Below are 27626 nucleotides of genomic sequence, written 5' to 3' on the forward strand. Positions count from 1 at the left end.
GTATCAGGAGGAAATTCCTCTCTGGTTCTTGAGGCGCCTACTCCAGTGGAAAAAGTCAGAGGAATGAGAAGGGTGAAAATACATGTTACAGGCTGCAGACTGAGTTTATAAAATTACTCCAGAGAATTTCACTTTTCCATTGCAGAAAGAAAGCCAGCACTGATCCTATGGCACTGAGAAATGATGTGTGGATCCAGGAAAGACGTAAAATGAAATAGGATGTTGGAAACAGAAAAGTACGAAAATAAAGGTTAAAGAAAAGATGAGGTAAAGGGAAAAAAAGGTAAGTGTATAAGACAGTGTGTATAGAACAGAGAAAATAATAATGTGGGAAAGGGGCAGGGCAGCCAAAAAGGGAAAGGAAAGGAAGAATTCCTGAAAGATAATAAGCATTTTGGCAGTCCAGTATGGATTCAAAAATTGTCCAAGATCATGGCCGAAGTATTTTCCAGGACCAAGTCTAGGACATGCAATTCTGTGAATCTAAGGCAGTTTACAGAACACAGAAAAATGTGCTTGAGCATGTCCAAAGCAATTCTGCCTCTAGAAAACTGCTGTGGAGGACAGACAATGCCTGTATTAAAGATCAGCTCTGAGCTACCATTTACACTGCTGTGCCATTAGGAGTATTTTTGGATTGAACCAACTTGAGTGCAGACCATCAGTCCTCAACAGAACTTCTCTATTTTTTTTTTAAGTTTTCTACACATGAATCTATCCTACCAACTTTAATCATTCAAATAGGTGATAAGTGGACAAGGAACTGTCTAAACAGGAGTAAGTCTCCAGAAGAAAACCCAGGACAAACCCTTTAGATTTTAAGTGCAGAGGTGTTTACATTTATCCTTTCCAAATAGAGAACTTTTACTTTTTTTTTCAGTCAGAGTATTTATTTGCCATGAAGTAGAATAGATTCTTACATGTTTTTACTGACTGGGTATTTATTACTGTATAACCATTATGTGTCTATCAAATGGGTGAAGAGGAAATTGGCATGCTGTCCGGAATGTGAAGGCTGTCCAGAGGGGTGGAAGGTGCCCCTGGAAGCATCCTAGACCAGACTGGATGGAAATGTGAGGCCTGTTGGCACCTCCTCACAAGTACTTACAAAAAGCCAACAAAACCAAAGGAGTGAACCCCACAATCTTCAAATGAAAAATTATAAAATTGTGATTAGAAAGGGACAAAAAGTTCTGGGAAGCCACAAATCTGAATAAATAAGCATCAATTTTATTGAATCATGAATAATTTAAGACTGGTACAATCATAAGCTTTATTCTCCATGACACGGGGTGGGGAAGGGGTAGAAATGGTGAGAGTGAGAAAGGAAAGGCATGATCTCAGACCATTCACAAATTCCAATCCTAAATGAGAACTGAAAATTAAATAGGGAGAGGAGCAAATGGAAAACATCATAAATGTACACAAAATACTCAATTCCTAGTTTTCTCTTTAAAAATGGCTAGAAAAAATTCATCAAAATGCAGCACTTTTAATCAAATATTTACATTTCTATGTTACAATGAAAAAATGTACATCTTATAGAACATATTTCATAAACTGTTCCACTGGAAACGACTAGATCAAAACAGCAACCTTCCATTTAATATCAACAAATATTTTTTTTTTGCTTTGTTTTTGTATATTATTCTTTTCTTGAAAGAAAAATGCCACATTTAGACAAGATTTCATACACATAATATTGAAGTTAAGCATCAACAATGAAATATCAAGTTTGTTTCTTTCAAAACATACAAAAAGGCTAACCAACCCCCTCTCTCCCCTTACCCAAATAAACCACATTTCATTTATGGCCTGTATCATTCTTGGCAGATCTGAAGGATAGAAAATGGTTTATTCTCCCAATTTATAACTCAACATGAATGTTGCATAGAATCTTGCATTTCTTGTTGATATTTTTTTAAACAAGCCAACTTTGTAAGGAGGAGAAAAAAGAAAAAAAAAAAAGGAAGTGTTTTGAAAAAGCCTTAAATGTGAAGAAAGTCACCTAAGAAAGACTTAATCTATGAAAAATCTTGATAAAACCTAAGATGTGTGCACAACAGGTAACCCTGCTTCCCAAAGTTTCAGAAAAGACATGGAATATTGTGATGCTCAGAATGTCTAGCCTATTCAAAATTCCCTCTCTCACTTTAAGCCAAGCTAGTGTCAATAAAAAAGAACAGATAATAGAAATTTCTTCCTGAGCTTAAGCACAGGATTAAACATGAGAAAAAAAAAATACCCCGTTCCCTACAAATAAAACACTACTTTAAACAGGTCTTTTAGCACTCAGTTAAAAGTCAACTGAGACATTTTCTAGGATATCAAGTCCATTTAAAGCCCTAACCCTGCAACTGGGTTTTTTTTACAGGCACATGCTCTGTCTGCATGGATTCAGTTGGATTAGGTACCAAAATTCACATTAGTAGCAGGTAAAGTCAGTGCTGGGGAGCAGAATTGTCAAGACTACTGGAAAAATAAACTCCTCTCAAACTCATCATCAGCATGCTATGGATTTAATTCTATACAGATCAAACCCTTTTTTTTAATAGTACCAAGAACTGGATTAGGAAAATTGGCTGAGTAACCCTTCTTATTCCATTCAGTGAAATAATGAAATCAGAGTTGATAAGGTTAAAACAGTAACAACACCAAGCTCTTCCCCCCCACCATTAAAATATTTAAATTTTTCCTTTTACAATAGTTTTCTTTTAAAAAAAAAGTAATCAGCACTTAGAAGTTGTAACAGAAGCAGATTCAAGACCAGCTTAGAAAGACAAAGTACAGTTATATTACAGAAAGTCATGAGGTATAATAAAACCATCCTCTCAAGCTGAGTCACAGAAGCATGAACTTGTCTCTTATGTTGCTTTAAACCCACAAGCTCTTGAAAAAATGTTTGTAGTAAAATTTCTTCCTTTACATTGAAAAACAAGCATATTCCTGTAATTTATTAGAGTTGAAAAGTTTCTTTTGTCCCTCCTGCATGGATAAAATAGCTCTTCAGTGATTTATTAGCTGCGGACTGACATGAACCCAAAACGTTATCTCATTTTCCTCCTTTTTTGTCACATTTAAACAAATTCTAGTATCTCATACAAACAATATTCACAGCAACTTATATTTCAAGAGATGACTTTAGCCCTGTTTCTTTAAATAAAATCCCATAATATACAGCACTAATTTAATCAAACACAATTAGTACAAAATAAGGCATCACTTTAAAAAGTCAGCACCAAAGGAGAGCTGGAAAGGCTCATATGAATCCCTCCTGAAGAATGAGGTGTTGGCTGAGGTACAGCTGACATGCTGGGGATGGTGGTGTCACCAGGAAAGTGCAACTCTTTGGGAGGTGTTCTTGTTCCCCAACACAAGTACAAGCCTTAACACTGATAGTGTAGGTGTGTGCGTTCACAGAGGAGGAGAAACCAAAGCAGGTTCACAGCTCTGCCACAACTCAAAAGCATGGCACAGTTAAACTCAAAAGACAGAGTACTCAGTACCTTATCTTTTTTTTTCCAGACCCGAATACTGCTAAAATACAATTATTTTTTTTTACTTTGCAATTAAAAAGATAAGTCATGGAAGTAAATATTGTCACCAGAGTAGCACTGGAACTGTCAAAGAGCTGAATTTTAATTAACCCCCTTATGGTTGTGCTGATTGGAATGAAACCTCTGAACAAAACCCAAAGTTTTTAGAAAACAGCTGTAACATTTCATGGCAATAATTAAAAACGGGAAGTCTGACTCATCCCTTTGCAGGGGTGTAGCTCGCCTCTATGTACAGAGCTCACTATACCTGTGCACTAAATACCAAGGGTCCTTTGGAGCTGTAGGACACCATGGAGCACAGCCCTGCCACTGACTTCAGTGAAGGAGGGAAGCCCCTTCTTCTCAGGGTGGATTAGTGGGGTGTAAACGCCACAGAAGTCAGCCCAGCTGGTGGTGTGGATGTATGTAGGAAGAGAATTGGGCCCTGACTAGCAAAGGGCTACCTGATCTTTCACTTGTAGCAGGATTGATTGTTACACAGTGTTTGAAAAAAACCTGATTTGTTCAGACTGTATATATATATATTTATATATTCCTATTTATATATATAATCTTTATAAACACACAATGAAAAAAGCCAAGGTCTCAGACTGGCAAGGAGAGCAGCGCTTTTTGTTTTAGTTTATTTTTTTCCTTTTCTATTTTTTTAATATTTATTCAAACTTCCCTGTTTTGCAGCTTTGCCTTCACTGAGTATTATTACTGAGAGAAGCGATATTGTTATAGCACCAGAACTACATGAAGCTGAGTTTAATCCATGAAGCCGATTGGTAAAAGTCCAGCCCTCACATAAATGTGTTTGATCAGAAGCAGCATAGGCAAATATTCCCTTTCCCCTCTCTTTCCAGAAAGTACATGGCACAAAGCTGTTTGCCTCACAGCTGTGAAGTTGCCCCCCACCCCAGTCCCTTTGATTTAGTAATGATGATTATTTTTAACATCTTCAGGATCTTAAGCATGAGAGCTTACAGCAACTAAAAAGAAGGAAACAAAGGAGTAGTGCAGTTCTCATCATCGTCAAAAGAAAAACCATACAAAGGTCACTTGGGTTGCCTGCACCCAGGTTCAAGATTGCTCCAAATGTCTTGTTCTTGCAGCTCTAATACTGAGATCCTTAGCCCAGGAACATGTTCTTTTCATGAGTCTGTGATCAGGGCTCCTGCCAAGTGGAAACGACCTCTGTCTGAGGGAGATCACAACGTTGACTCCAGAGAGGAATCCAGGATGTCATCATGATGGCTGTTGCTGTTGGAGTCGCTGTCGTAACTCTGGGGACTGGAGTAGTTGGCTGCCTCCTGCAGTCTCATTAGCATGTTCATCTGCAAAGGCAAGGAAGTTCATGATTACGTGTATTCTGAGGTAGGAACAACATTAACTCCACACAACTGCTTACAGCGTCATTCTCTTGGCCAGTGAGCAAGGAAGAAAAAGGAGAAACAAGTGGGGTCAATAATGCTGAGACTTAGAAAAGAGGTATTGACTGGAATCATAGCAGCATTCAAGTTACTGATAAAACAGAGATTTTCCAGTAAAGGAGAAAATGAGATTATTGAAGGGGCTAGTCTACAGCCATAGACCAGTTCCCATTTCTAATCCCTAGAAACAAGGCAAATGAAATAGTTCTGCTGTTCCAGAAATGAGAGCTTACCAGAGGATCTCCTTCAGCATCACTGACTGGAACTTGTTTGCTGGTGGAGCCTTCCCGGGACACAGAGTAGCCATCAAAGCCCACATCCTCGGGCCGCAGCTGGAGCAGAGGAGGCCACTCGTGGTGCTGAGGGGTGGCTGCCCAGGGGTAGGTGTCCATTACCCACTTGGCAGGATCCTCCCAGGGCGCTCTCCTCCCATACAACTGAAAGCACAAAACCATGTCAAACATTCCAACAATCTTATCCAGTGCCTACCTAACCAAAATGAATGTGCCATGAGTCTTATACTTTGGAAGCAGAGCTGAACATGAAACTTTCCTTACTCTAAGGACACACAAAGCTCTTTGTCATGGCACTGATTTGGAAGGAGCTGGCCACCTTCTTTGAGACTGCAGCGCCTTTCTCTTGGCACCAGCTGAAGGAAGAAATGGCTGAAAATAACATCACCTAATTAAGTCAACTTAAACAATGTCAGCACACAAAAGAAGCCATCAGTGCTGACATCTGGTTTGCACTGGCAGCTACCTTACAAACTGCCATCCATGGAATGTGGAGGAGGAAACATGAGATCTGACATTAGGCAAATAATGATGGATGTCAAGGCATAGTTTTCAAGTCAGATTTTTTTTCTTATTCAGCTAAGAAAAAGCACCAGCAGCATTTGACTATGGTCAGGTTCCTAAGTAGGCAAGCTCTGTTTCAAAAATGTTTTTCTGTATGGAATAGACTGAGCTACTGAATCCCAACTTGTATTCTCCCTGTTAAATTCAATTTGCCTTAGCTAGACAACACATTCATTTTAATGCCTCATGACTTCCAAAAGCATAAATACAACTAAAAGTGGCTTTAAAACGTTTATATCCACTTTATAAATATCACCATCAACATGCTCCAGCAACTGGAGTTTATCTCTGACATTTTGTCACTGTCCCCTTCCTTTATGCCCCTGCACAAGGATAAAAACAACAGTCTAGCAAAGAAATTCACCAGTTCTCTGATGGATCTAGGACTATCTCACTTTCCTCAATACTATTTCTCCTTGGTATATTTTTTGTGGGTTTAGATTTTGCATGCACAAAGTATGAAACTGCTCTGAAAACCAACCCGTGGTCGCTGTGAAGCAAGAGGAGCAGAGGTGCCAGCAGATGGTGCTATGTAATCTGAAACACAGCCTCCTCCACAGCCCAAACCCTTCATCCTTCAGGCCTGCTATGTTATGTTCCCAGCATAATGGCTTCAAGCTGTGGCAAACTAGATTTCGTATTTTAATCTCGTTCTCAAATTTACAATGATACATGTCATTTGTTAAGTGGTGAGGATTTTGTATTTTTCACATCTTTTATCCTGCAAACGTCTGAGTGGATCTAAGCTCAGGAGAGACTAAATGACTCACAATCCTTTTCCACGGCAACCAGGTCTATCCGCCCCTCCCACTGTCACTTTTTCCAGGGAGTAAGTCATAAGACAAGGATGGAACATGTTGCTCCACAAAGCATGAAAGAAAAATCACTGGAGTATGAGTGACAGTGGCAGGAAGCCACAGGAACTCTGGGGTCTTCTTTTTGCTGATGCTGCATTCTGTACTGATACACCAAGCAGGAAGAACACAGGTTTTATACAACCTTCTAATTTTCACATCCCTGTTTTGAAGAGCAAAACAAGTCAGCTCCCATGGGAGACTTGAGAAGACTGATTTAGAATAGAGGCTAGACAGAGTTAAGAATAGAGCAGGTATTTATTGAAAGGCCTTAAATACACCTTGGGCAGTACAAGAGCCTGGCCAGAGCTACACCCAAGATGGACCTAAAAATGGTCACAAAAATAGATGACCAGTCACAAGGTCTCTACATTTTTATAAGTTTTGGTCTATCTGCATAACATATGCAGGGTTAATTGTCTAATCACACTCCAAGTGTGAAGTCATGAAGTTCCATACTTCTTGTTTTCCCTCTTCAGTCTACCATTGTTTATGCTTTTGGGCCTGAAACTTGCAACAATTGTCCTTAGTATCAAGCTAGAAATGAAAGTGTTTTGCCTACCTACCCTGTGAAGAGAGCTCACTAACACTTACTATGAAGTTCAAAACTACACACCTAGGAATATGAAAAACATGTAAACTAAAACAGGAGCAATTATTGTAAGGATCCATTTGGCTTGTTTACATGTGACCCAAAATAATTCTCTAAATGAGAAACAGAAATATAAAAATAGCTGGGAGCAGATCCACAGAGATCAGAGAGAAATTAAGAGTCCACCTTTCCTTTCTGGCAGGCAGTTTCAGGAAAGATGTGCTCTCAGAGGAGTCTTTGTGGGTGTGAGGAACAAAAAAACAGCCCCAGATGAAACACACATTTCTAACATTAGCTTGTTCATTAGCACCACTCTGGCTACTCTTTAAGTACTAAAGTGCATCCTCTTATCCATCAACCAAACAAAAGAAAAATTATTTAAATAGGGATGAATTAGTGCAATTTGGGGAAATGGGACAGAAAGGGATAAAGAATCTAAAGCACAAAATGAGAAACTGAAGTCCTTACATGAGGAACACAAGCCACTCAAATACCCTAAGATATGGGATGGAGGATGGAGATACTGGACAGCACAAGAAAGCTAAAAAATAGTTTTATCAATTGCTCTCTCTCTTTCCCCACTTCCATTACTAATTTTTCAATGCTTTCCACACATACTGATCAGTGATATGAGAGGTCCAAAACCCAGTACAAGGAGCCTGTGCATTAATGAGAGTATCAGTTTTCTCCATTTCAAGAGCAAACGAAGTCACCTGCTTTCCTTTCTCTTGTTTTAGGTTGGAAAGATTCCTGGCTCCCATTACCTTCCTTTATAACAAGTTTTATGTTAAATGGTTCTCCTGTCCTATTTCTACCAAAGTTCCTAAATGTGTTTTGTACTCCAGGACCTGTTGTTTTCCTCATGTCTAAGTGTCTACCACAGTTGTCCCAAAGAAAATGAGGTCTCCAAGTACTAACAAATTTCAAATGGCAGCTGTTGTTTGCCCAAGTTTTACCCACAACTTGGATAATTCATGTATTTCACAAATTTGTAAGAAGCCATTACTAAAATATGGTTCTAAACCATATTTTAAATAAGATGCTGCTGGGCTTATTTTGAAAAGAAAGAGCAGGTTATTAAAAAAACTCCTTTTTTCCCCAACCTAAATGGCAAGTCCATAGCAATTCTCTGCTGAACCCTCCTCCCAATTTCAACAAACTGCATAGTCATACAGACACCAACAACTATTCCAAATTGCCAGATTATGAATCAATTACTAAGCACAGACAATCAATGATGATTTCATTTCATTCTCTGAAAGAATTATGAAGGAATCTACTAAAAAAGTCACCTTATGTTCTGAGAAGTAATCAAAATGTCACTGATACTCCTCCTGTCACTCATAAATACATTCTCTCCATACACAGCCTTCTTCCTATGCTGAAAGATTTGATGTCCAGAGGAAAATCCTGTATAACAAAGCTAATGACCACAAGCATATTTTTTTGATGCACAGGATAATTTTAAGGTGTGCTTCTGGAACAAAGTATTGAAAGGTATTTGTATGTCTAATTCCCTGCACTGAAAACATCAGCAGTTTGGCATCTAATCACTTCTTCCACTTTCTGTTTCAAAAATGCTTGAGGAGACTGGTTCTGCCTGAAATTATTGACAATTCTGGTTACATTTTCATAGACATGCAGATATTCAATGTGCAAAGTTACAAAAATGTTGCCACTACTGAGTTTTGTTGCCTTTTGAACAGATCACATTCTAGACCCATGATTTTTCCCTTTGCCTGCTCACCTGTAGCCCTTCTCTTACTGCCTCCAGAAGATATGGAATGATGGAGTAATTCCACAAGTCAGTAAACCAAACTCTAGAACCATCTACATCTATTGGACAGGAGAGGAAGAGCCGTGGACCTGGAGATGGAAATTCAAATATTACACTCAAATCACAATAAGCATCAAAAATATTGATATTATCTAAAAGTAACATTTTAAAGAAAGTCTTTTTTACATGATATAGCACAAGGAAGTGTACAAAGATACACCTGATATACAAGGAAATAAAATACATATATTTACATATGCCTGGGCAGAGTACTTACCAATAGTAACATCAGAGGAGCTGTGAGCCTCCAAGAATTTGTTCAAATGTTGCCAGACCTTGGGAATCCAATCAATAATCTTAACCAGCTCTGCATTCCTCATCCTGCCACTGATCTCTGTTTCAATCAGTTTTCTTCTCAGGAAACGGCCAAGAAAGCCTTTGACTGGCTCAGTGTGGTTTGCACATAGCACCCATCTATGGCAGAACAGCAGAAATGGCCATTGTTTCTCTGCCATGCTACTGAGTGTAACTGTTCCTGACTACATTTCTTATTTCCAGATTATCAGCATCAAAATGGGCTACTCCAGTCATACATGTTTTTCAGCAAAAGTTACTTTGGAATATTTCACTAGATGAATCAATTTTTATTGTGCACTGTTTCAGCTCACTTGTCATTAATCTGCTTTGTCTAAATACTGTCTTACTGAAAGTCTGGTAGGAGATCAAATAGCTTAACAATCCTCTGTAAAACAAAAGCTTTATGAACCCATCTCCTTTAATGACAGCACCATAACCAAGCTGTACATGTCAGGGCAGCAGCCAGTAGCAAATGGCATTTCTCTCTCACTTTGGTATTTCAGCTGATAAGAGCAATGTCAGATGACTCAGTAGCCATTACTTCTTTGCCAGCCCACAAACATGAATGAGAAACATGAATAAACAGTACCTGAAATTATGGTGAAGTTGAAGATTAGGTGTGGAGGAGGTGGCTTGGTTCATTGTGCCAATAATATATGGGCTATTGGGAGAAAAAAATCAAGCAAATCAAACTTGTGAACAAGTTTTAAGTAAAACCTGAACATTAAAAAACATTATTCAAAACTCTTTTGCCAAAGAAGGTTTTGTAGTTATTTATGACCAAATTCTCTACTGAGACTCTGAGAACACCAAATTCTGAAAGCAAACCAGAAGTCACAAAACAGGACCTTTCACTATAAATGGGGTTTTACTAGTAATGATCTATGTCATGAAGCAAATACAACTAGTTTTTAATTACTAATTTCAGAAAAAAATTATAATTTTATGGAGGAAAAAGATCCCTCTGAAGCACTGTCCACAATATGGACAACCTGGTCATCTTCCTCCACATTACTAAATTAATGTACACTTCGGTATTATGATTGGATTTTGCAGAAGCAGTGCTCTGAGTACAGGATTAACATCTGCAATGTGTTCTGATACTATTTCTTTACCATTTGTGGTACTTGCAGTTTAGGAGTCCATTAAAGATTTCTCCTAGGGAGCTAACATGGTGCAAATTATCCAAAATGATGACAAGAGGCATATCCACAGCATTATTTTCACTGTTGCATTGATCTGCCAGGTTGGACAGGTACTGGCGGAGTTCCTGCAAAGCAGATATAAAGAAAAGAAGAAAAAAAAAATTCTTCACATTTCTTAAAATAATCAATTAAGACAGATAAGCTTGGTAACAAAATCTAAAGCAAAAGAGTCTGACATCTAACAAATCACACATTTTCTGTCAGAAAACAGAAGACACAGTTTTCTTCCTCTTTTGTAGGTTATGCTGAAGACTCAGAGACTGTACCAGAAATCCTGTGTGAGACAAGGGCTTTAGGAGGGGTAATATTTTATAATTTAGTTTGTGTTTTTTATTCATCAATGTCAGACCTAAGAGGTCTGAAATATATTTTTGTTTCTTTTCACAAACTTGATCAACTTTCCCGACACCAAACTGAACTCTGCATTCCACCTAGATTTGTTATATAATCTTGCAACTGTGTTTCCATCAAAATACAGCTGACAAAACTAATCTGGAACAAACCATCCCTCATCAGAGGCAAAATTTGGATGCTTTCAGTAATGCTGGAAAGAAGGACAAGCTTTTGGTGCTGCTGATGAGTGGTTGAAATACTCTAAGCAGCTTCAAAACATGTCTGAAATCATATCAGTGGTTTAAAACCACAATTTCAATCATACCATTCCTCCAGAGGAAAATATGCCTGAGGCCATCAAATATACAGCTTTTTTTTCTTTTTTCTTTAATCTAGATGATCACTGGAAGTATATTAAGCAAAACCAGCAGCACATAAAAAAGTGAAGACATGCTTTACCTGCCCAAGAATGTGTCTCCACAACAGCCCCTCTAAACTCAGCACATGATTACAACTGCTGATACCTGCAGCTGCAGAAGCTCCTGACAGCCTGGAGATGCATTTGAGGGCTTTGGGGAAAGTGCCCGCATGCAATAGGGATTATTTAAGTCTCTGGCAATTTTATGCAGGTGTTTAACTTCCTGGGAAATTCTCAGGCTCCTAAACACTTCAAAATTATGACACCTTTAGGTGTTTAAATACACACCTGGAAGCCTGCTGTTCTAGACTCATAATCAGGTGAATCTGAAAACCTTTAAATATTGTTTCCTTTAGGATGAACATAATGCTTTGAAAATAAAGGGAAGTTCAGAATGAGAGATTAAGAAAGCTCTCTCATTTTGGACATGTGGCTGTGCGAGGATGGTTTGTGCATGCTCACCTTGCTGGATTTGTGGTCCACGTTGAAGGTGGCAATGGTGCCCTCAGCCAGCTCCCTGCCCTCCCTGAGGACCATGTACTCAGACAGGCGGTTGGCCAGGTAGGTTTTGCCTGTGCCACTGGGGCCAGACAGGATGATCCTCCTGTGTTCCATCAGCAGGGACACGTAACGCTGCAGGATGGGCTTGGGGATCAGCGACTCGAACACCAGCCCATCCAGGCTGTTCTCACAGATACCTGCAGCAGGGAAACAGGCCTCTTTTAGGGGGATTTCCAATTTTTATCCAAATTGGCCCAATCAAGCTGTTCTTCACTTCAGAGTTAAACCCCTTCCCCACTCTGGTATTCCTTGTGGTTGAGAGAGGCACATACAAAGCTGGAGAACAAGTGCAGGGGTGACCTGCACGTGGGCTTAGCCTGGATCCTCCTTTAGCCTGTTTAAGTCCTCAGCTGTGTCTCTAAGGCCCTTTGGAAGCTGCCACACCAAAGGATTCCAAGTCACCACTTTTCAAGCACAAGCCATCCATTTTACAACACTTCACCACGCATTCACCCAGAATGTACCTGTTTACTTTTGGATCACTAAACAAAAAAAAAACCAAAAAACACCAACCCAGCTATCATCAACTCCCCCTTACTTTCCCAAATGCTTGTAATTGAACTCCTTCTCTGTATGCTGATAGTTATCTCCCCTAACAGAAAACACCTACTGATAAGCATTTATGCCATGTCAGCAGTCACTTTAGCTAGAATTGGCTCAGGCAAAATACTCAGTGCTTCAATATAAACATCAGGAAGGGAAGCTGGCAGATCACCCAGAGAATGTTTGCATCTCAGTGGTTACTTGGACTATTAAATATTTATATTTATATAAATATTTATATATTTTATACCACAAAGATATATGTGATTTTCCATAAATTGATTAAATACATTTCTATTTTATTGAAAACTGTAATCACTTATGAACTTTCAAGGCACAAATCACACCAGTGCATGTTAAATATAAACTCAAATTGCAGCTTTACAGACACAGGTAGACCTTATGCAATATTTCAATTTGAAATTTTGCAGATTTTTCTGATTTTTGACTAGACAATGCATTTTATGTAAGTAATAATCCTGGGTTCATGTCAAGCCTCAGTAAATTGATGTATTTCACAGTTTATTTTGTCTTCCTGCCCACTCATTTGCTGTACAAGGCAACTTGGTTTTTCCACCAATATTCAAAAATCTGCTTTCAGTTAAATTTCAAAGTTGATCTGAAGAATGTTTGTCACTGCTTTCAAATACCATCTGTCTGCAGACTTCACTGGTCTAACTTCGAGCAAACTGACATATGTTCAAAATGCATCAATTGAGGGTTTTACCCCTGAACTTAGCTTCATAGTGTAGTTTTCATAAAAAAGAAAAGTGCTCCCCTGAGAAACCAAATGAGAAACACAAATACTAAATTTTTATCACTATTACGGAATGAAATTGATGGGGATTCTGAAAACCATACATTTTGAAAAATCCAGATTTTAAGGTGTTTCAGAAAATGTGGGCTCCCTCCTTCCTGGTACTTAAGGAGGGATCCTTCAGCAAGACCAATCAAGCAAATGAGTCAAGATTTTTATTTTTTTTTCACCCGGCATGAAGGAAATAACAACTATAGCTGTGATGAGGAGCTAATGAATTTTTGAAGCTTGACTCATTTGGGAAGCACTTTGCTGCTCAAACAGCTCCACTGCATCCATGATGGTGTGAGGTCTTTTCCAGGACAACTCAGTATCTGTGGAGTGTGTAATTATTCCTAGAGTTACAGGTTGAAAACTTCCTGAAATTATAGACTTAGCAAGTCCCCATGTGCTGACTTTATCAAATAAAAATAGAAGTAAATTAATGGTAGGAACAGGAAAAAGCAGTGCAATAAAAAGTTTCTCTTTTTATTGAGAAAAATAAAAACTCAGAGAAACTCCTCTGAGTTTCTTGGCACAGAAAGCTCTAATAAAACTCAACAGTGAAAACTCCACCAGTCAGGTCAGGTGAAATTACCTTTGATAGTAACTGAGATGGTGTTGTTTTCTCCAACCAGGTACCCACAGGGCAGCAGCTCTGGGGTCTCTGCACTGTTGGTGCGCCTGATTTCCCCGATGCTGTAACCCAGAACACTGTCTGAGTTTAGCCCCAGCTGGCTCACAGGATCCACATGGATGATATACTCCTGGGGTGGAAAATGGACACAAAAAGGCAGCACTGGGGTTTGTTTTCTGCTGCAACAGTACTTCATGCACAAAGTTAAATACAGCTTGGTACCATCAAAACCCCAGCGGAGAACTCGAGCTCACAGCATTTTGTACCCACTGACCTTAAACAGGCGTCTTACAACCCCATCCAGAATATCCCACTTGGTCTTCCCACTGACTCCAATGCAGCCTATGAGGAAGGTGCGAGGCCTGGAATCCTAAATGCACAGGAATAACTCTATCAGACAAGTGTGGTTAATGTAATTAAAATGCTAGCTTCCCTGCCCCCTCCCATTTACTTCTAAATAATGGTGCATCCTTACTACTCTATATGGGGAATTCTGAATGGCATATGGAATCTTTTTCACATGATAAACATTTTCCAGTGTTGGATCACAAATCTAAAGAATACTTAGGTGTCTGTGTTATGTGTATATTACATTTGCAAGGTTTATACTATTTATTACTAGAAATTCTGCTGTGGGCATAGAAACTTATATATATAGAAATTACACATGGCTCTATGTAAAAGTAGTAATATAGAAAGAGAGTTTATATATTATATTTGAGGTATCACAGCATTTTGAATTTTGTAAGTGATTTTTAAGGCAGATAAAAGAAATCAGAACAAATATAATTTTTCTGTTTCTCTGCAGCTGCACTCACTGTGAAACATTAATTGAACAGAAAACTAATTTCTATCATAAGATTTGAAGTGTTACTAAAACTTGCTCTGACTGCAGTCAATTAGCAGCAGTTTCACTTCTTATCCAGGGTTGTAATAATTAATGCAAAGTTAGTATTTAACGTAAAGATCTGCTGAGTCCATTTTATTTCTGATCATTCAGATTTCTGTCCACGCCTCAGGAAGACATGAAATCACTTCTTAAACACACTTTTACAGGTACTCAAAAATGCTAGATAGCAAAGCCACTTTTTGGCAAAGACTGTGTAATACTTTTATGCATGTAGACGATTAAACACACAAGATGGGATGCAACTTCGCAATATTTGCAATTTATTTGGTATTTAGGATTCTTTCACATACTTGTGGATGGTAAACATCTGAAAGATGTCATTCTAAACAGGGTACTTATGCCAGAGAGGACAACTTAAACTAAAATGATATGGTCCCAGCTTGGATTTGTCAAGTTCTTCCATGAGACTGGTGCTTCTGGTATTTCGGTCCCACTTGTCAGCTCCAAGGAAGCTAGAGGTAGCCAAGTGCTTTCTCTATCCCTATTAACACACCAATGAACTGTTTTCCTGGGAAAATTCTTAAAACTCCTTGGTATACTTGAATTCCCTCACACATTCCAAAGTCACTTATGTTTCAAAGCTGGGGATGAAACACAACTCACCTCCTTCCATTTCATCTCGTCCTGGAAGTTGACGAGTATTTTGACATGCCTGCCTCCTTCTTTCCGGCCAGAGCCATCTCCAGTGTCATCCAACAGCATGTCTGTGGACAGTAAACGTCAACAGCTTCACAGCTGGAGCTCAATTACAATGCAGGCTATTCTGGTTTATTGTAGTCAAACACAACAAATCTGGGCTTAACATGGCCCAAGGTAAAACACAAGAACCAGGCTGACTGACTTCCCTGCCACACATCCCTCTTAAAAAGGGAAGGTCATTGAAAATTATTAGCCAGTTACTCTGTATTTTCCTTCCCATGATATATCCCCTGGGAAATGTGCACCATTAAATGACTTTAAACATGACTTTTCAGAGCTGAGGTCATAATTGGACACTTCTGACTGAGGCTGTAGCAGACCTACGATGATATTTAAAAGAAGGCTTTGTGCCAGCTTGTGACATATTTCCACACCTCAGGTGTTAATAATCCTCATGCTTTCATTTTTCCATGGCTAACCAACCCAAGCTTTCCAAGTGCAGGATAAAACCTGCCCCACCATCCTTCTCATTAAACTCACCAAGACTGATTGACTCCGTGAGGTTCAGGCTGTGTTGAGAGAGACCCACTGAGTGTCTGGGGGAGGAGGAGATGGAAACCTGAGACTGAGCCCTGCTACAGCTGCCATGGTTTTCAGATTTCAGCCGATCGTTCTCTGCTTTTAACTTTTCAATCTCACTCTTGAAAACACAAGTCAGACATTAGAAGGCACAGTGAAAACATGATCACAAGATAGGAACAAAAGAAACTTAAGAATAAATGGCAGTTTAGCAGAAATGCTGTTTTCCTAATATTATAATTAAGGATTTTAATTATTAGAATGTCCTTTCTGTGAAACTTTTCAAAGTATCCTAAAATACCTAAATGGGAACTCGCTAACTCTGAAATACAACTACCTTAAGGCAGAGAGCATGGAAACATTTTGACAGCCAACAAAATGCTGTCCCCATCTTGGGGTTGAAACAGCTGCAGCTGAGGGCAGCAAAGTCAGGTGTTCAAGCTGACTTTTAATGAAGGTTTAACACTGGCACAGAGCTACACACAGCCTTTAGCAAGCACTCAGAAACATCAGATCTTTACTGTGAGGGTGGTTGGCCACATCAGCACAGGCTGCAGGATGTGGGGTGGCTGTTCCTCACCTGCATCCTGTTCATGGCCTCGCGCAGCTGGTCCAGCTGGTGGGCAGAGCTGAGGGCTTCCAGGCGAATGTCCGTCAGCTTCATCTCCTTGTCCCGCAGCTCGTTCCGCAGCTGCATCACTGTCTCAGCCTCACTGTCAGTGCACTCAGAAATACTGCAGGACACAGACAAACACACATGTTCCCTTCCTCATGGCGCCTCTCCAGGATTTATTAGGAGAAGAGGAATAAAGCCTTTTTTATTCTGCTTGAAGCAGATAGCAATTTTGGCTTATTGAATTAGTGATACCATAAATCAGGTAATAAACAGGTCATGGAAATTTTAGAGTTTAATGAAACAAAGATGCCTGAGGGTTATTTTCCTTTAATCAGCATCTGAAACAATTATCTGAAATCACCTACTATTGGATAGTCTTAATTTCTTTCAAGGTAGTTGCTTTAATGGAAAACTTTTAAAAGCCAAAATCTAAATAAATTAAGGGGGTGCAGCCATTTAACAGCAGTTGGTTGGAAATTGATGAGTTTACAGACAGATTTAAAGCTCACCAGGTGTGCACAGCTGGGTTTCCCTGAACTGCTCTGGAGGGCTTTGGAACTCTACACCTATTCAAGCATGATAAATTCCTGCTCACTTTAAAGAACTCATGCTTAAAAAAATTTTGGTGGCATTTTTCTTCCCTCTGCCCACAAAAAAAATAAAGTTTCTGAGTGAGTAACAACATTTCAGCACACTTGTAACTGTATCCGTATAAAGATAAACAACACAGCTGCCAGCCTTAAGGAAGATTTTACCTAACATGCCTTCCTCTAAATCAGGTTAATGAGAGATGTTTTCACCACCAAAAAGCCAAAACACAGTAGTTTTACTTGTGCCCTATTCTTCCCCCAGTTCACATATTTACTCTTTGTTCATGTTTATTCTTTTGGCTTCCATAGCAAGATGAGATGTACCCACACATCATTTTGGCTGATGACAGATAGGATCATCATTTGACAATTTTCTGGCCTGACAGTGTTAGAGCACAACTTGTTGTAGTCACCAGAAATGCACCGAGTTAGGCTCAAGAGACAGAAGAAGCTTTGAAACAAAAATCATAGAGGATTATCTCCTGCTACTGACATTTTATTACTGTTATACAGCTGGAAACTGTTGCTATTGTTTTCTTCATGTGCAAACGCGTGGAGGGGAACTACTCCAATGCATTTGTTCTGAAATCAGGCTGGAAGCTGTACATGACCTCCCAAGGTCAGGAGGATGTCTGGTAATTACAGGTTTCACAATACTGCCTTTTAAAACTTTCTCTATTTGTTTATCCTGCTCTGATGGAATTAACATAAAAGCTGTTTTACTAAATTTTCCATGCACATTTTAAAATCTGAGTTCAGACTGAAAACAGTGTGGCAAGGGATATGTTAAACTTTATTTCAGAGGTGGCCATGGAAAGGACCAGGCACAGGTGGCTAGGGAGCTACAGAAGGAAAGAGGGGTGGATCATCTCCATTCACCCAGCACAAGTGGTTAGGTGAGTTCATCTGTATCACTAAACCACAGTGTTTGATTTCCTTTCCTTTATCTTTGTCAACAGAATTGGGAATTTACCACGGCAGATTAATACAATATGTGCTGTGTTTAGACAAGAGAAACAAAATCCCAGATTTGACCTAGATTGTTTAATTAACAGCAAGAGATCCAATTACTTTGGCAGCTCAAGGTCACCCTGATTATAAATATTCTTGATAGTCAGTACATTCTGCTGAGAAAGCAACCCAATGAAATATTTACACTTCAGTACTGATGCAGTGATTTTTGGCTTCCTGAACACCAATACAAAGGTATTGGGCTGGGAGTCACCTCACGCATCTTTAAATCTCTGAATACAGGAATTCAGCATTTCTGTCCTCTACCTTTCCTCTACCAATGCAGCAAGATGCCTTCTATCCTATTTTCTGTCTAAAGTTCACAAAAATCACTTACAGGGAATTGGAGTGGGAAGTTCTCAGCAGTGGTGTTGAAACAGTGGTGTTGTGGTGTGGTAGCTTTGGTGAGGAAGGTAAGGAAGAATCAGTCATCTCCTCAATGTCTGAATGAGAAGATGCCGACTTGGGAGATTTCTTTTTCCCAAAAGCTTGCTTGAAGGAGCTGCGTAACTGGAAAAAACAAGACCACAGAAGCAGGTCCATCATTAAGAGTGAAATCAGGCAAAAAAAGCCACAGAGTAAAAACTCTCAACATGCAAATACTCCAGATGATACAGCCATTCTCACATACATAGTAACACAGGTGAAAAATACCAAAGCTTTTTTTCTCCTTAACTATTTTATCAGATTAATAAGGTCAATAGGAGTGGCTATGGATACTTCCTATTTTTTGAGAACTACTTGACAGCAAATTCTGTTCAGTGCAACAAGCTTTACAGCGGCGTGGTGACAGCTTGCAGCTGTGCTGGCACAGGGCCCAGCCAGGTTAATGGTGCTAGAAGGGTTAGTGGTGTCAATGGTGGGTTAGCTTTGTACCTCCAAGTTTAAAGTAGGTCCTTCTTACCTCATTGACCTGCCAGAAGAAGTGCAAGCAAAAGGAAGTGGGGAAAGGAAAAAAAACACGTTTTAACAGATAAAGCCACTGATAAGAGAAGTTTTGTATTTCTAAGACAAACACCAGCAATGATTAACAAACAAATACTTTGAAACCGGAACCCTGTTTCCAAAACCGGGTGTCTCAAACCACATACAACCATTTTCTTGCATTACCTGAAGAAGACACCAGATCCAAACTCTCATAACTATTTAAATTACATTTTCTCCTTAGCTCAGGCAGAGTGCTTTGGCTAAGAGCCAAGTTAATAATGTATTTTTTCTTGCAGGAAAAGGTATTTCATCATGTGAAAAGACTGCAACTTCTCTACCTACCTGCAACTAAAAAAACCTTCTGTAATGTGATTGCCTTTTTCCAGACAAGAATTAATATTCATGTCATTAAACAGATGTTACCCCAAAGTTACAATTCAACAGGTAGTGCTCAAGAAGCATTTGAACAATGTTCTTAGATACTTAGTTTCACTTTCAAGGAGCCCTAAAGGTTAAATCCCCATGGAATCAAGGTCTGGACTTGATCCTTGTGGCTCCCTTCCCACTCAGGATACTCTATGTACACCTTTTAATGCCATTGCAAATTGCATACTGTGCACATGCTGGCATAATATGAGATGGAAGCTGTTTTGAAGCTAGACAAAGACTCCTACAATAAGAAAAGTTGAAAATCTGATGCTTCAGTTCTGGATGGACAGCTGCATTGCTTCTACACAGAACACAAAGATCTTGGCTGAGAACTTCCTCAGCACTGGTGGAATAAAGAATGTGTGAATCAGATTCAACTCACATATTTTTCCCAGTAGTGTTTTAATTTCCAGTCTTCATTTCACAGCAATGATGTACTCATTTTTAATAACAACATAAAAATACTGCCCTGTTTCTTCTACTTCATGAAAGCTTTATTATTTATTTATAATACAGAAATGTTCCCTTAACCTTCTTCAAAAATACTTATCTGATGAATGAGAAATGTAGGCTGAAGAAGGACCATATCCACTATGTTACAATAATAAAGAATAGAAGTTAAACAAGAATTTTATAAAGTGTTTATCACAACCAATGCTTAATTGTTGACTAAAAATGTTTTGTGTCACAAACTAAGGGTTGCTAGATATTTAGAAGTTACAACCATTTACTGTTTTTATACTAACGTACAGCACAATAAAGATTTGGAGATTTTTTTTCTATTCAACCTATTACTTAAGGGGCAGAGCAGAAATGCTTCTTTTGTGAAGCAGCTGGCAATACCAAGAGATACCAAAATGAAACCTCTGAGATAAGAGAGAAATAAAAACAAGAACTTTTTCAGGAAGCTCTTTCTGACAGTTCAGGAGATTCATCAACATTTCTGAGAGGATATTGTGCAAATAAGAATGAAGCTCTTACCATCTCTAACCACATTTTGCATCTGTACAGATTTACCTGTATATCCAAGGGACCCAGGGAGATTTAAATACAGTGGGAAGAAAGGGGTTATTTTACTGCTACAATAAAGGATCTAGGACTTCAGTTGAAACTACAGTCAGACTAGGTAACTAAGGCAGTTATGGTCTAATTGAAAATGGAGTTGAAGATAATGTACCTTTCCTCCAGTACAAGGTACCTTGTACATAGTACGTGATAAGCAAAGAGGGAAAAATGGGAAATGACAGGTAAGTATTGCAAAAACTTCCAAAAGAGATGTCTGTCACAAAAAAAATTTAAAGATCAGTATTTTTTTATATTATTCTTAGAACTCCAAGTTAATGCTGGACAAAGAGTTATTAAAGTGTTTAATATGTTCACTTATAAGAAAGCCCTATGAGATAAAAAAAAGACAAAACCCACAAGAATGATCTTCTCTTGTGGGTTTGTTTTACTTTAATGACAGATGCCACATTTTCTTTAAGGGGCTGAATTTCACCTTTAGCCAGAAATGATCTTTGACAGCTATTTCTAATTTAAGACTGGCCTTTTAGCTGCCAAGCTAAAATTCAATCCTATGCAGAGTCAACACAAGGATATACATCACTTACAACTCAATTAAGCCTTCGCAGGAAAGTTTACCCAGGATTTAAGCAGCAGAGTCCTTGTGCTGACCTGCTGTACGAGGCAGGAAGGAGCAGCCGGGTGGATTCCACTATGCATGTCCTGACAATTTCACATAAACCTCACTCAGTCTGCTAAAACACACTCACCCAATTCTTCCTCTTTTTTTTCTTGGAGTCACTCTCAATGTTGCTGCCCACACTGGAGTGGCTAGTAGCACTGTTAATGCTGGAGACGCTGTCTGAGGAGTGCTGCCTCCGGATCCGCAGGTCCGTGGGCTGAGCAGCTCCAGGACCTGGATATGAACGGAGGCAGTGTCAAAGTTATCTAGGAAATGTGATGAATGGTATTAATCATGCAATCCTGAAGGAACATTTAGGAAACACAGCACTCAGACAATCACTTATCCCAATGGATGTATTGCGTATTTCAAATCCTTGTTTCCTGTGATGAGGTTAAAATCTGAGATGCTTCAAGCTTTTCCTTCAGCAATTTATCCCAGTAAATTACTGGGTTACTCTGGTCTCTGGGTAGCTCTAATGGTTACATCAGCTATTATCCAGAGGACTGAAGTCTCACTGGAGAGCCCTGGGGTCTTTGTATGGGTGCTTGTCTCTCACCTTTGCAGTTAAGCTCAGGTGTGTTGATGACTCCATTGATGGCAGCCTGAGCAGCAGCATTTTGTTTCTTCAGGAGTTCAATTGTCTTCCGTAACTCATTCAGTTCTGAGTCCTTGAATTAGGAAGAAATACATATGATGGTACATGGAAGAAGAACTCCAAAGAAGCTGATTTTCCATCTAAGTTTTGGTAGTTCATAGTGAATTTATGGTATATGTACAAGGAGGTGAAAATAAGGTTTGGGATACCTGGGGAAGCACACCCTCAACAGGGTGCGAAATAGCTTGGGTACTATGATACAAAATAATTAATGTATTCTGTAATGCAGAAATAATGTCTATTCAAGTATACTGTCCAAAAACACTATGGTGCCACTAGTCTTGTAGGTATTCTTGGTGTTTCTTTCAAACATGCCCATGTATGGATGCATTGGGATGAAATATATTGCAGAAATATGTAATACTGAAGACTTGTGTCCAAAGCAACAATTGATAGGAACAACCTGATCAGTTGCCACAAAATCCCAGTACAGAAAATGTGATTGTTTTATACAAATTATTTATTATATTTTACTCTGTCACCACAAATGAGGGAGCTCAGGCAAATTGTGTATGTGACTTCTCCCCCCCCCCCCCACAGCTACAGAAGAAGCACAGGCTGGAAACAGAAATGAAGACTTCCCAAACCCTTTTGAAGCTTGCCTTTTGCTCTGCTGTCATGGTCAGGCTCTGCAGTCGGATCGTCATGTTCCCCAGGCTCTGCTCAAATGCTGCCACCAGGTGAGCCTGAAATCAAACCACACACACGTTTGTTCTCTTTCCCCCAAAAGGAGTATTTCTGCAGGTATTTAATCAGTCCACCCAGTGCATGGCATTGTTTGTTGTGTAAATGGTGCAGAGAAAGCAACACTGCTTAGAAAAGGTCAGATGAGTAGAGTTACATTATGGAAATGCTTGCCAACAATAAAATATAAATCAAGGTTTTGTATAGAGAAAAGTCAGGCAGAAACTTCCCTCCAACTAAGCCACTATTTTCCTTGTGGATAACTAAGGCAAAAAGATACTGGCAGTCACAGGGATGGAGGTTCTCACTGTGTTTATCCCACCAGAACAGATGCTTTGCCAGCTGATATACCTGTATCTAACTCAAAGACTCCTCCAATATTTGAGCGCACCTTGCTACATATCATCCAAAATTCCTGCTGCTTGGCCAATCACCCTATTTTCATTTCCCAAGGAAAGAAAAGAAAGATTTCTCTGTGTTTCCTGGGAGAAGAATGTTGACTCTTTTTCCCAGGAAGCATGGAGAATGCAGTGTCCATTACATGAAAGACATCAGCTAGGAACTGATAATGACTGAGAAGCAAAAAGAAGGAAAAAAAGATTGAGAAGATGGAAAAGAACGTAAGAAAATGTATTTCTAGTTACATGACATAGCACTGTTTAATGGCCATTCATTTGCATGCACACACATAAAACTGATCACAGGTATATTTCAATAGATATTGGTCTCATTAGCCATAATAATCTACACATGATAGAAAAAAATAGCTTTATTTATCTATTAAAATTAATTCTATATGCACAGTGACAAGTAAAACTGTGAAATCTTTCCAAGCAGAAAAGGTCATTTTCTCACCTGAAAAAATACAGAATAGCAAAACTTTTCACAGAGCTATTCCAGACTCATTCAGCAGCAGCACACAGTTGACTTATCCTAAATAACTGTTCTCACATTCACAATGAAAACAAGCATGAGCAGTACAATAACATGGGGATACCCCAATGAAAATAAGCAGAGCTGAAACTGTGAGAAAATGGCAAAAAGTAATTCAAAACCTAACACTACATAAGAAAATCTAAATATTTATTTTAAAAACATAGAGTGCACAGCTTCTTTTGGGGAAGATGAACAGGGAACAACAAAGCTGATATCCAGTGATCCTCAGCAATACTTTTCAAAAGCTGAAAATAAACAGGCAAGCAGGAGTGCATGGGTTAGTAACAGGATACAAACTCTCAGTGCTTTGACCTGAGCCTTAAAAACCAGATGCTCTTTCAAAACCGGATCTTGCAATTATTCCCATCTCAAAATCGTTCAGTGAGTTATGGAAAAAAATGTATCTTCACTTTCTACAGCTGGAGCAAAAATGTTTTCAAATTCATGCCCCTGATGGCTTGAGAAGCATCAACAATTGCAGTGTCTATGCAAGGAAACTCAGAAAAAAAATTGTAGATTGAAGAGATTAATTTGAATTGTCTAAGTTTTAATTGCCTTTTATTAAAGGAATCATGTCTAAAGGAAATGGTCAAGTGTCTTAACTAACAATATTTATTAATCTCAATCTTTTTGAGAACAGACATTGCCTTTTACATAGAAAGAGGGCATGTTCTCTGGAAGGAGGTGATTAGAGACTGAAATTTAATACTAGGACAGTTATAGCAACGTCTCTGTAGCCAGTTTAGGGACAAATGAAAGGCAGGCTCAAGTCTAAGATGTTTAAATAGCATGAATAAAACACTGCAAAATTTTAACAAAAGGAACTAAGCAAAAATGGAATATTATCAAAATAATAAATGATAGGTTAACTTTTTTGAGAAAAGCCCACAAGAAAAACAAGAAAAACCCACAAAACCCCAAATGACCCCAATCCATACAAAAACATACAGGAGTGTACATTAAAAACTGTTCTCTGCAAAGAGTAGTAGTAACCACACAGAAATTCTTGAGCAGATGAAGAGCAGCTGGGCCAGACAGCGAGAAGCCTGAGCTGAGCACCAGCCCAGTGACCCTGAACTGCGGGAAGGAGAATGCAATAAAGCCAAGGCAGAGCCATATGAGCTGCTCAGCTGACAAGTTTTTTGTGTGAAGAAAACAAGCTGGGTTATTTAACAACATCATTAAAAACCTATGCAAGAGAATCTGGTCCTGCTTCCCACAAGTAAAAGAAACTTCTGGGGGAAAACCAATTCAGGTATGCATCCACTTTATACTTGAAAGGCAAATACAAATTTTAACTTTTTCAAGATGTTTAAACTGTTTCCTTTTCCTCTTGGGACAGTGACTAGGTGGTTTCATGCAGTCAAAGCCCTTTTATTTGACTTTTCTGTTATAACTGTGTTCTTTGTTTTCCGGCCCCATTTTCAAGCTGGACGAAGCACTGTGATGCCTGCAGTGGACAGCACAGATTTCCCCTTGAACCTTTCCTGTGATACTGCTTAGGTGAAACCTGTCCTTTCCTACCCCAAGCTTTGCACTCCCCCTAAAGATTCAAAGAGCTGATGGAGAGGAATGTCCCCTTCAAGCAGCACATGTTCTTATGTTTATTCATTCCCATAAACCAGAATGTCAGTATGATCTGATCTGCTGACTATTCATCTGCATCTTATTTACTCTAGAATTGCTTATTTTCCTGGCAAGCTTCTGTGTTGTAGCTATCTGAGACTGTAGCACAGAACACACAAATAAACTTGCCCAGAGTCATACAATATTGTCTCAACACCTCCTGGATTCCAAGTACTTTTTTTCCCCGAGTGTCTTAAATTACTTATCCCTCAAATTCCTGAAAGGAACAAGCAGAAGTATTGTCTACACTGAAAAAAAGTCAGGTATCTCCATTCTTTAGACTTAACTGTAAATCATTTTCCAGAGCCCCCTACGCCTGTATTATCTATCATGCCATTAACCCTCATCTTTATGCAACAGAAAAACATAATGCATTTCAGTCTAAGTTTCTATTAACTTTTACTCCTACCAATTATAATCTCTATCTCATGCCATCCAAATGTCAAAGCAAGACACTATTTATAAACAAAACCTGTCCTCAATTATATCTCCGCACTTTAGAATGGCTCACATACATACAAAGCCAATTTAATATTATAACTCATTTTTAAAGAAAGGTGTAAGATAATTTAGTAGGGCAGAAGATGCTATTTTTGGACATGTCCCACACATGCATGCAGTTATTTCTTTAAACACATCAGTAATATGAACTGAATGTTATACATATGATATCTTTTTGTCACTTAAAAAATATGGGTAGTAGTTGCTGCATTAAATGCATTCCAGGTTAATGTTTGCTCAGAGTTGTACTCACATTAGCAGTCAGCTGAGTTGTCAGAGCTGACACTTTTTCTTGGGATGCATCCAATTCTCTCCGCAGCTTGCGAATCTGCGGGTTTTAGGAGAACACCTCAGTGCATCATAATAAGGAGAAATAAAACAGCAAGACACACAGTGCAGAGTGTCATTTATGCTTGCCAAAGTGGATGTGCTCTTACCTCTGACTGGCACTTCTCTTCAGGCTGTAAAATAAAAGGAAGTATGTGAGGATATTACAGCATAACCAGACTGACAAATTTATGCAAATTCTGTTTTGTATTTCAAAATCTCTAATGTGAATTCCTTATTTTGGATTCCCACATATTCAGTCTAATTTCATTTCCTAATTACTCTCAAGGTAAAAGAAAATAGGCTGCTGGAGGTACTTCCTTCTGCAGGAAGGAGTTTGGGCTCCACGTCCCAGCCTGCTGACCAGTGCACCTCTGATCTCAATCACAGAAGCAAGAAGAAGTCCTGGCTCTGTTCATAAGGGACTGCATGAGGCTCTGAAGAACCAGGACTGCCACAGAACTTGGCTGATCCTAGGCAATTCTCTTCATCCCATGCTCAGCTCTCCATGGGAAGGAGGCCACATTTTTGCATTCCAGTGATGTGAAAAAAAATTTTGAAATTCCTCCCACTTGGGTGCTACCTAAGCACTGCGGCAATGAAAAAGTGAGGAGACACAGCCATTTGTGAGGGTGTCAAGTGGATGTACTGACCATCCACCATGGTCAGCATGATAGAATTGTGGCTACTAAGACCTGTTTCTAACCACAGTTATCAGCTAAGGAGAAGTATGGGGTAGGAGGTCACACACTCCACTGTTTCTAAGTAAACATGCCTATTAACAGCCGCCAGGAAAATTATACCTATCCAAACACACTACTGGGGCCACTCATGCAGCAAGCACAGGAACCTGAAGCTCTGAGTGCTCCCCTGTATTTTCAAACTCCAGTTTGAAAGCCTTATTTTACCCTTAATGAATATCTACTTGTGGAGAAAATGTTACTGGCATAGTGACTAAATGGCCTTTTTTTAGAATTATTAATACCTGTGCATTAAAAGGTGGACTTAAACTTCCTTAGTAACAATATATGAATAGAAGGATGGGATGACTTTATTCAGCAAATTTTGGGGTACTATAACTAATGAAGTTCAAATCTCCTATCTACTGAGGGGCTTTGTAACAAAACCTACTTAGCACAGCATAAAATACAGACTCAAAAAATCAATGGCTGCTTTTAGGCCATTGAAGTCTGTGTTTAATGAGGATACTGCTAAATACCCACAGGCATCTTCAAAAACATAAATATTCCTTTTGTAGCTAACATTCAGAACACAGACAAATGAAAACTGCTTTTTTCCTCCTCCTTGAATGGCAAAACTAAATAGCAAGACCAGTCAATTCAATAATTTTGATTAATAAATAAACTCTCGATTTCATTATACTCACTGTGGAATAAATAGATGATGTACTGGACACCAAAGAGAGAGAAGAACCATGCACTAAAGGAAAGAAAATAAGCACAATGAATATAAGTGCACTAACCACAGAATGGAATCATCATAAATCATCCACTGTCAACCACAAATGTATTGAAGAAATACTTTCACAAATTTCATCATCCATCATCATAAACTTAATTATATTTTTGCACCAATAATGTATGGTT

General features: G+C 38.9%; 1 protein-coding gene across 4 annotated transcripts in view; it reads right to left on the reverse strand.

Annotated features, from left to right (window-relative positions):
* Window positions 1-1208: 1208 nt before the first annotated feature.
* Window positions 1209-27626, reverse strand: part of NAV2 (neuron navigator 2) — a 208309-nt gene continuing 181891 nt past the window's right edge. For 2 of the 4 annotated variants that reach the window (XM_015630834.2, XM_015630833.3), the window contains 20 exons: window positions 27407-27459; window positions 26130-26153; window positions 25946-26020; window positions 22548-22631; window positions 21847-21958; window positions 21376-21521; window positions 19152-19160; window positions 18585-18757; window positions 16611-16764; window positions 15992-16151; window positions 15416-15516; window positions 14177-14272; window positions 13864-14032; window positions 11828-12063; window positions 10525-10679; window positions 9999-10070; window positions 9330-9526; window positions 9023-9141; window positions 5206-5409; window positions 1209-4876 (listed from right to left, as the gene is read on the reverse strand). In XM_015630834.2, coding sequence (XP_015486320.1) covers window positions 4751-4876; window positions 5206-5409; window positions 9023-9141; window positions 9330-9526; window positions 9999-10070; window positions 10525-10679; window positions 11828-12063; window positions 13864-14032; window positions 14177-14272; window positions 15416-15516; window positions 15992-16151; window positions 16611-16764; window positions 18585-18757; window positions 19152-19160; window positions 21376-21521; window positions 21847-21958; window positions 22548-22631; window positions 25946-26020; window positions 26130-26153; window positions 27407-27459 — 2465 coding nt within the window. In that variant the 3' untranslated portion in view covers window positions 1209-4750. The remainder of the gene's footprint in view (window positions 4877-5205; window positions 5410-9022; window positions 9142-9329; window positions 9527-9998; window positions 10071-10524; window positions 10680-11827; window positions 12064-13863; window positions 14033-14176; window positions 14273-15415; window positions 15517-15991; window positions 16152-16610; window positions 16765-18584; window positions 18758-19151; window positions 19161-21375; window positions 21522-21846; window positions 21959-22547; window positions 22632-25945; window positions 26021-26129; window positions 26154-27406; window positions 27460-27626) is intronic. The other 2 variants (XM_015630835.2, XM_033514913.1) reach the window with 1 other exon arrangement.

The sequence above is a fragment of the Parus major genome, chromosome 5 (assembly GCF_001522545.3).
Source record: "Parus major isolate Abel chromosome 5, Parus_major1.1, whole genome shotgun sequence".
Lineage (NCBI taxonomy): Eukaryota > Metazoa > Chordata > Aves > Passeriformes > Paridae > Parus > Parus major.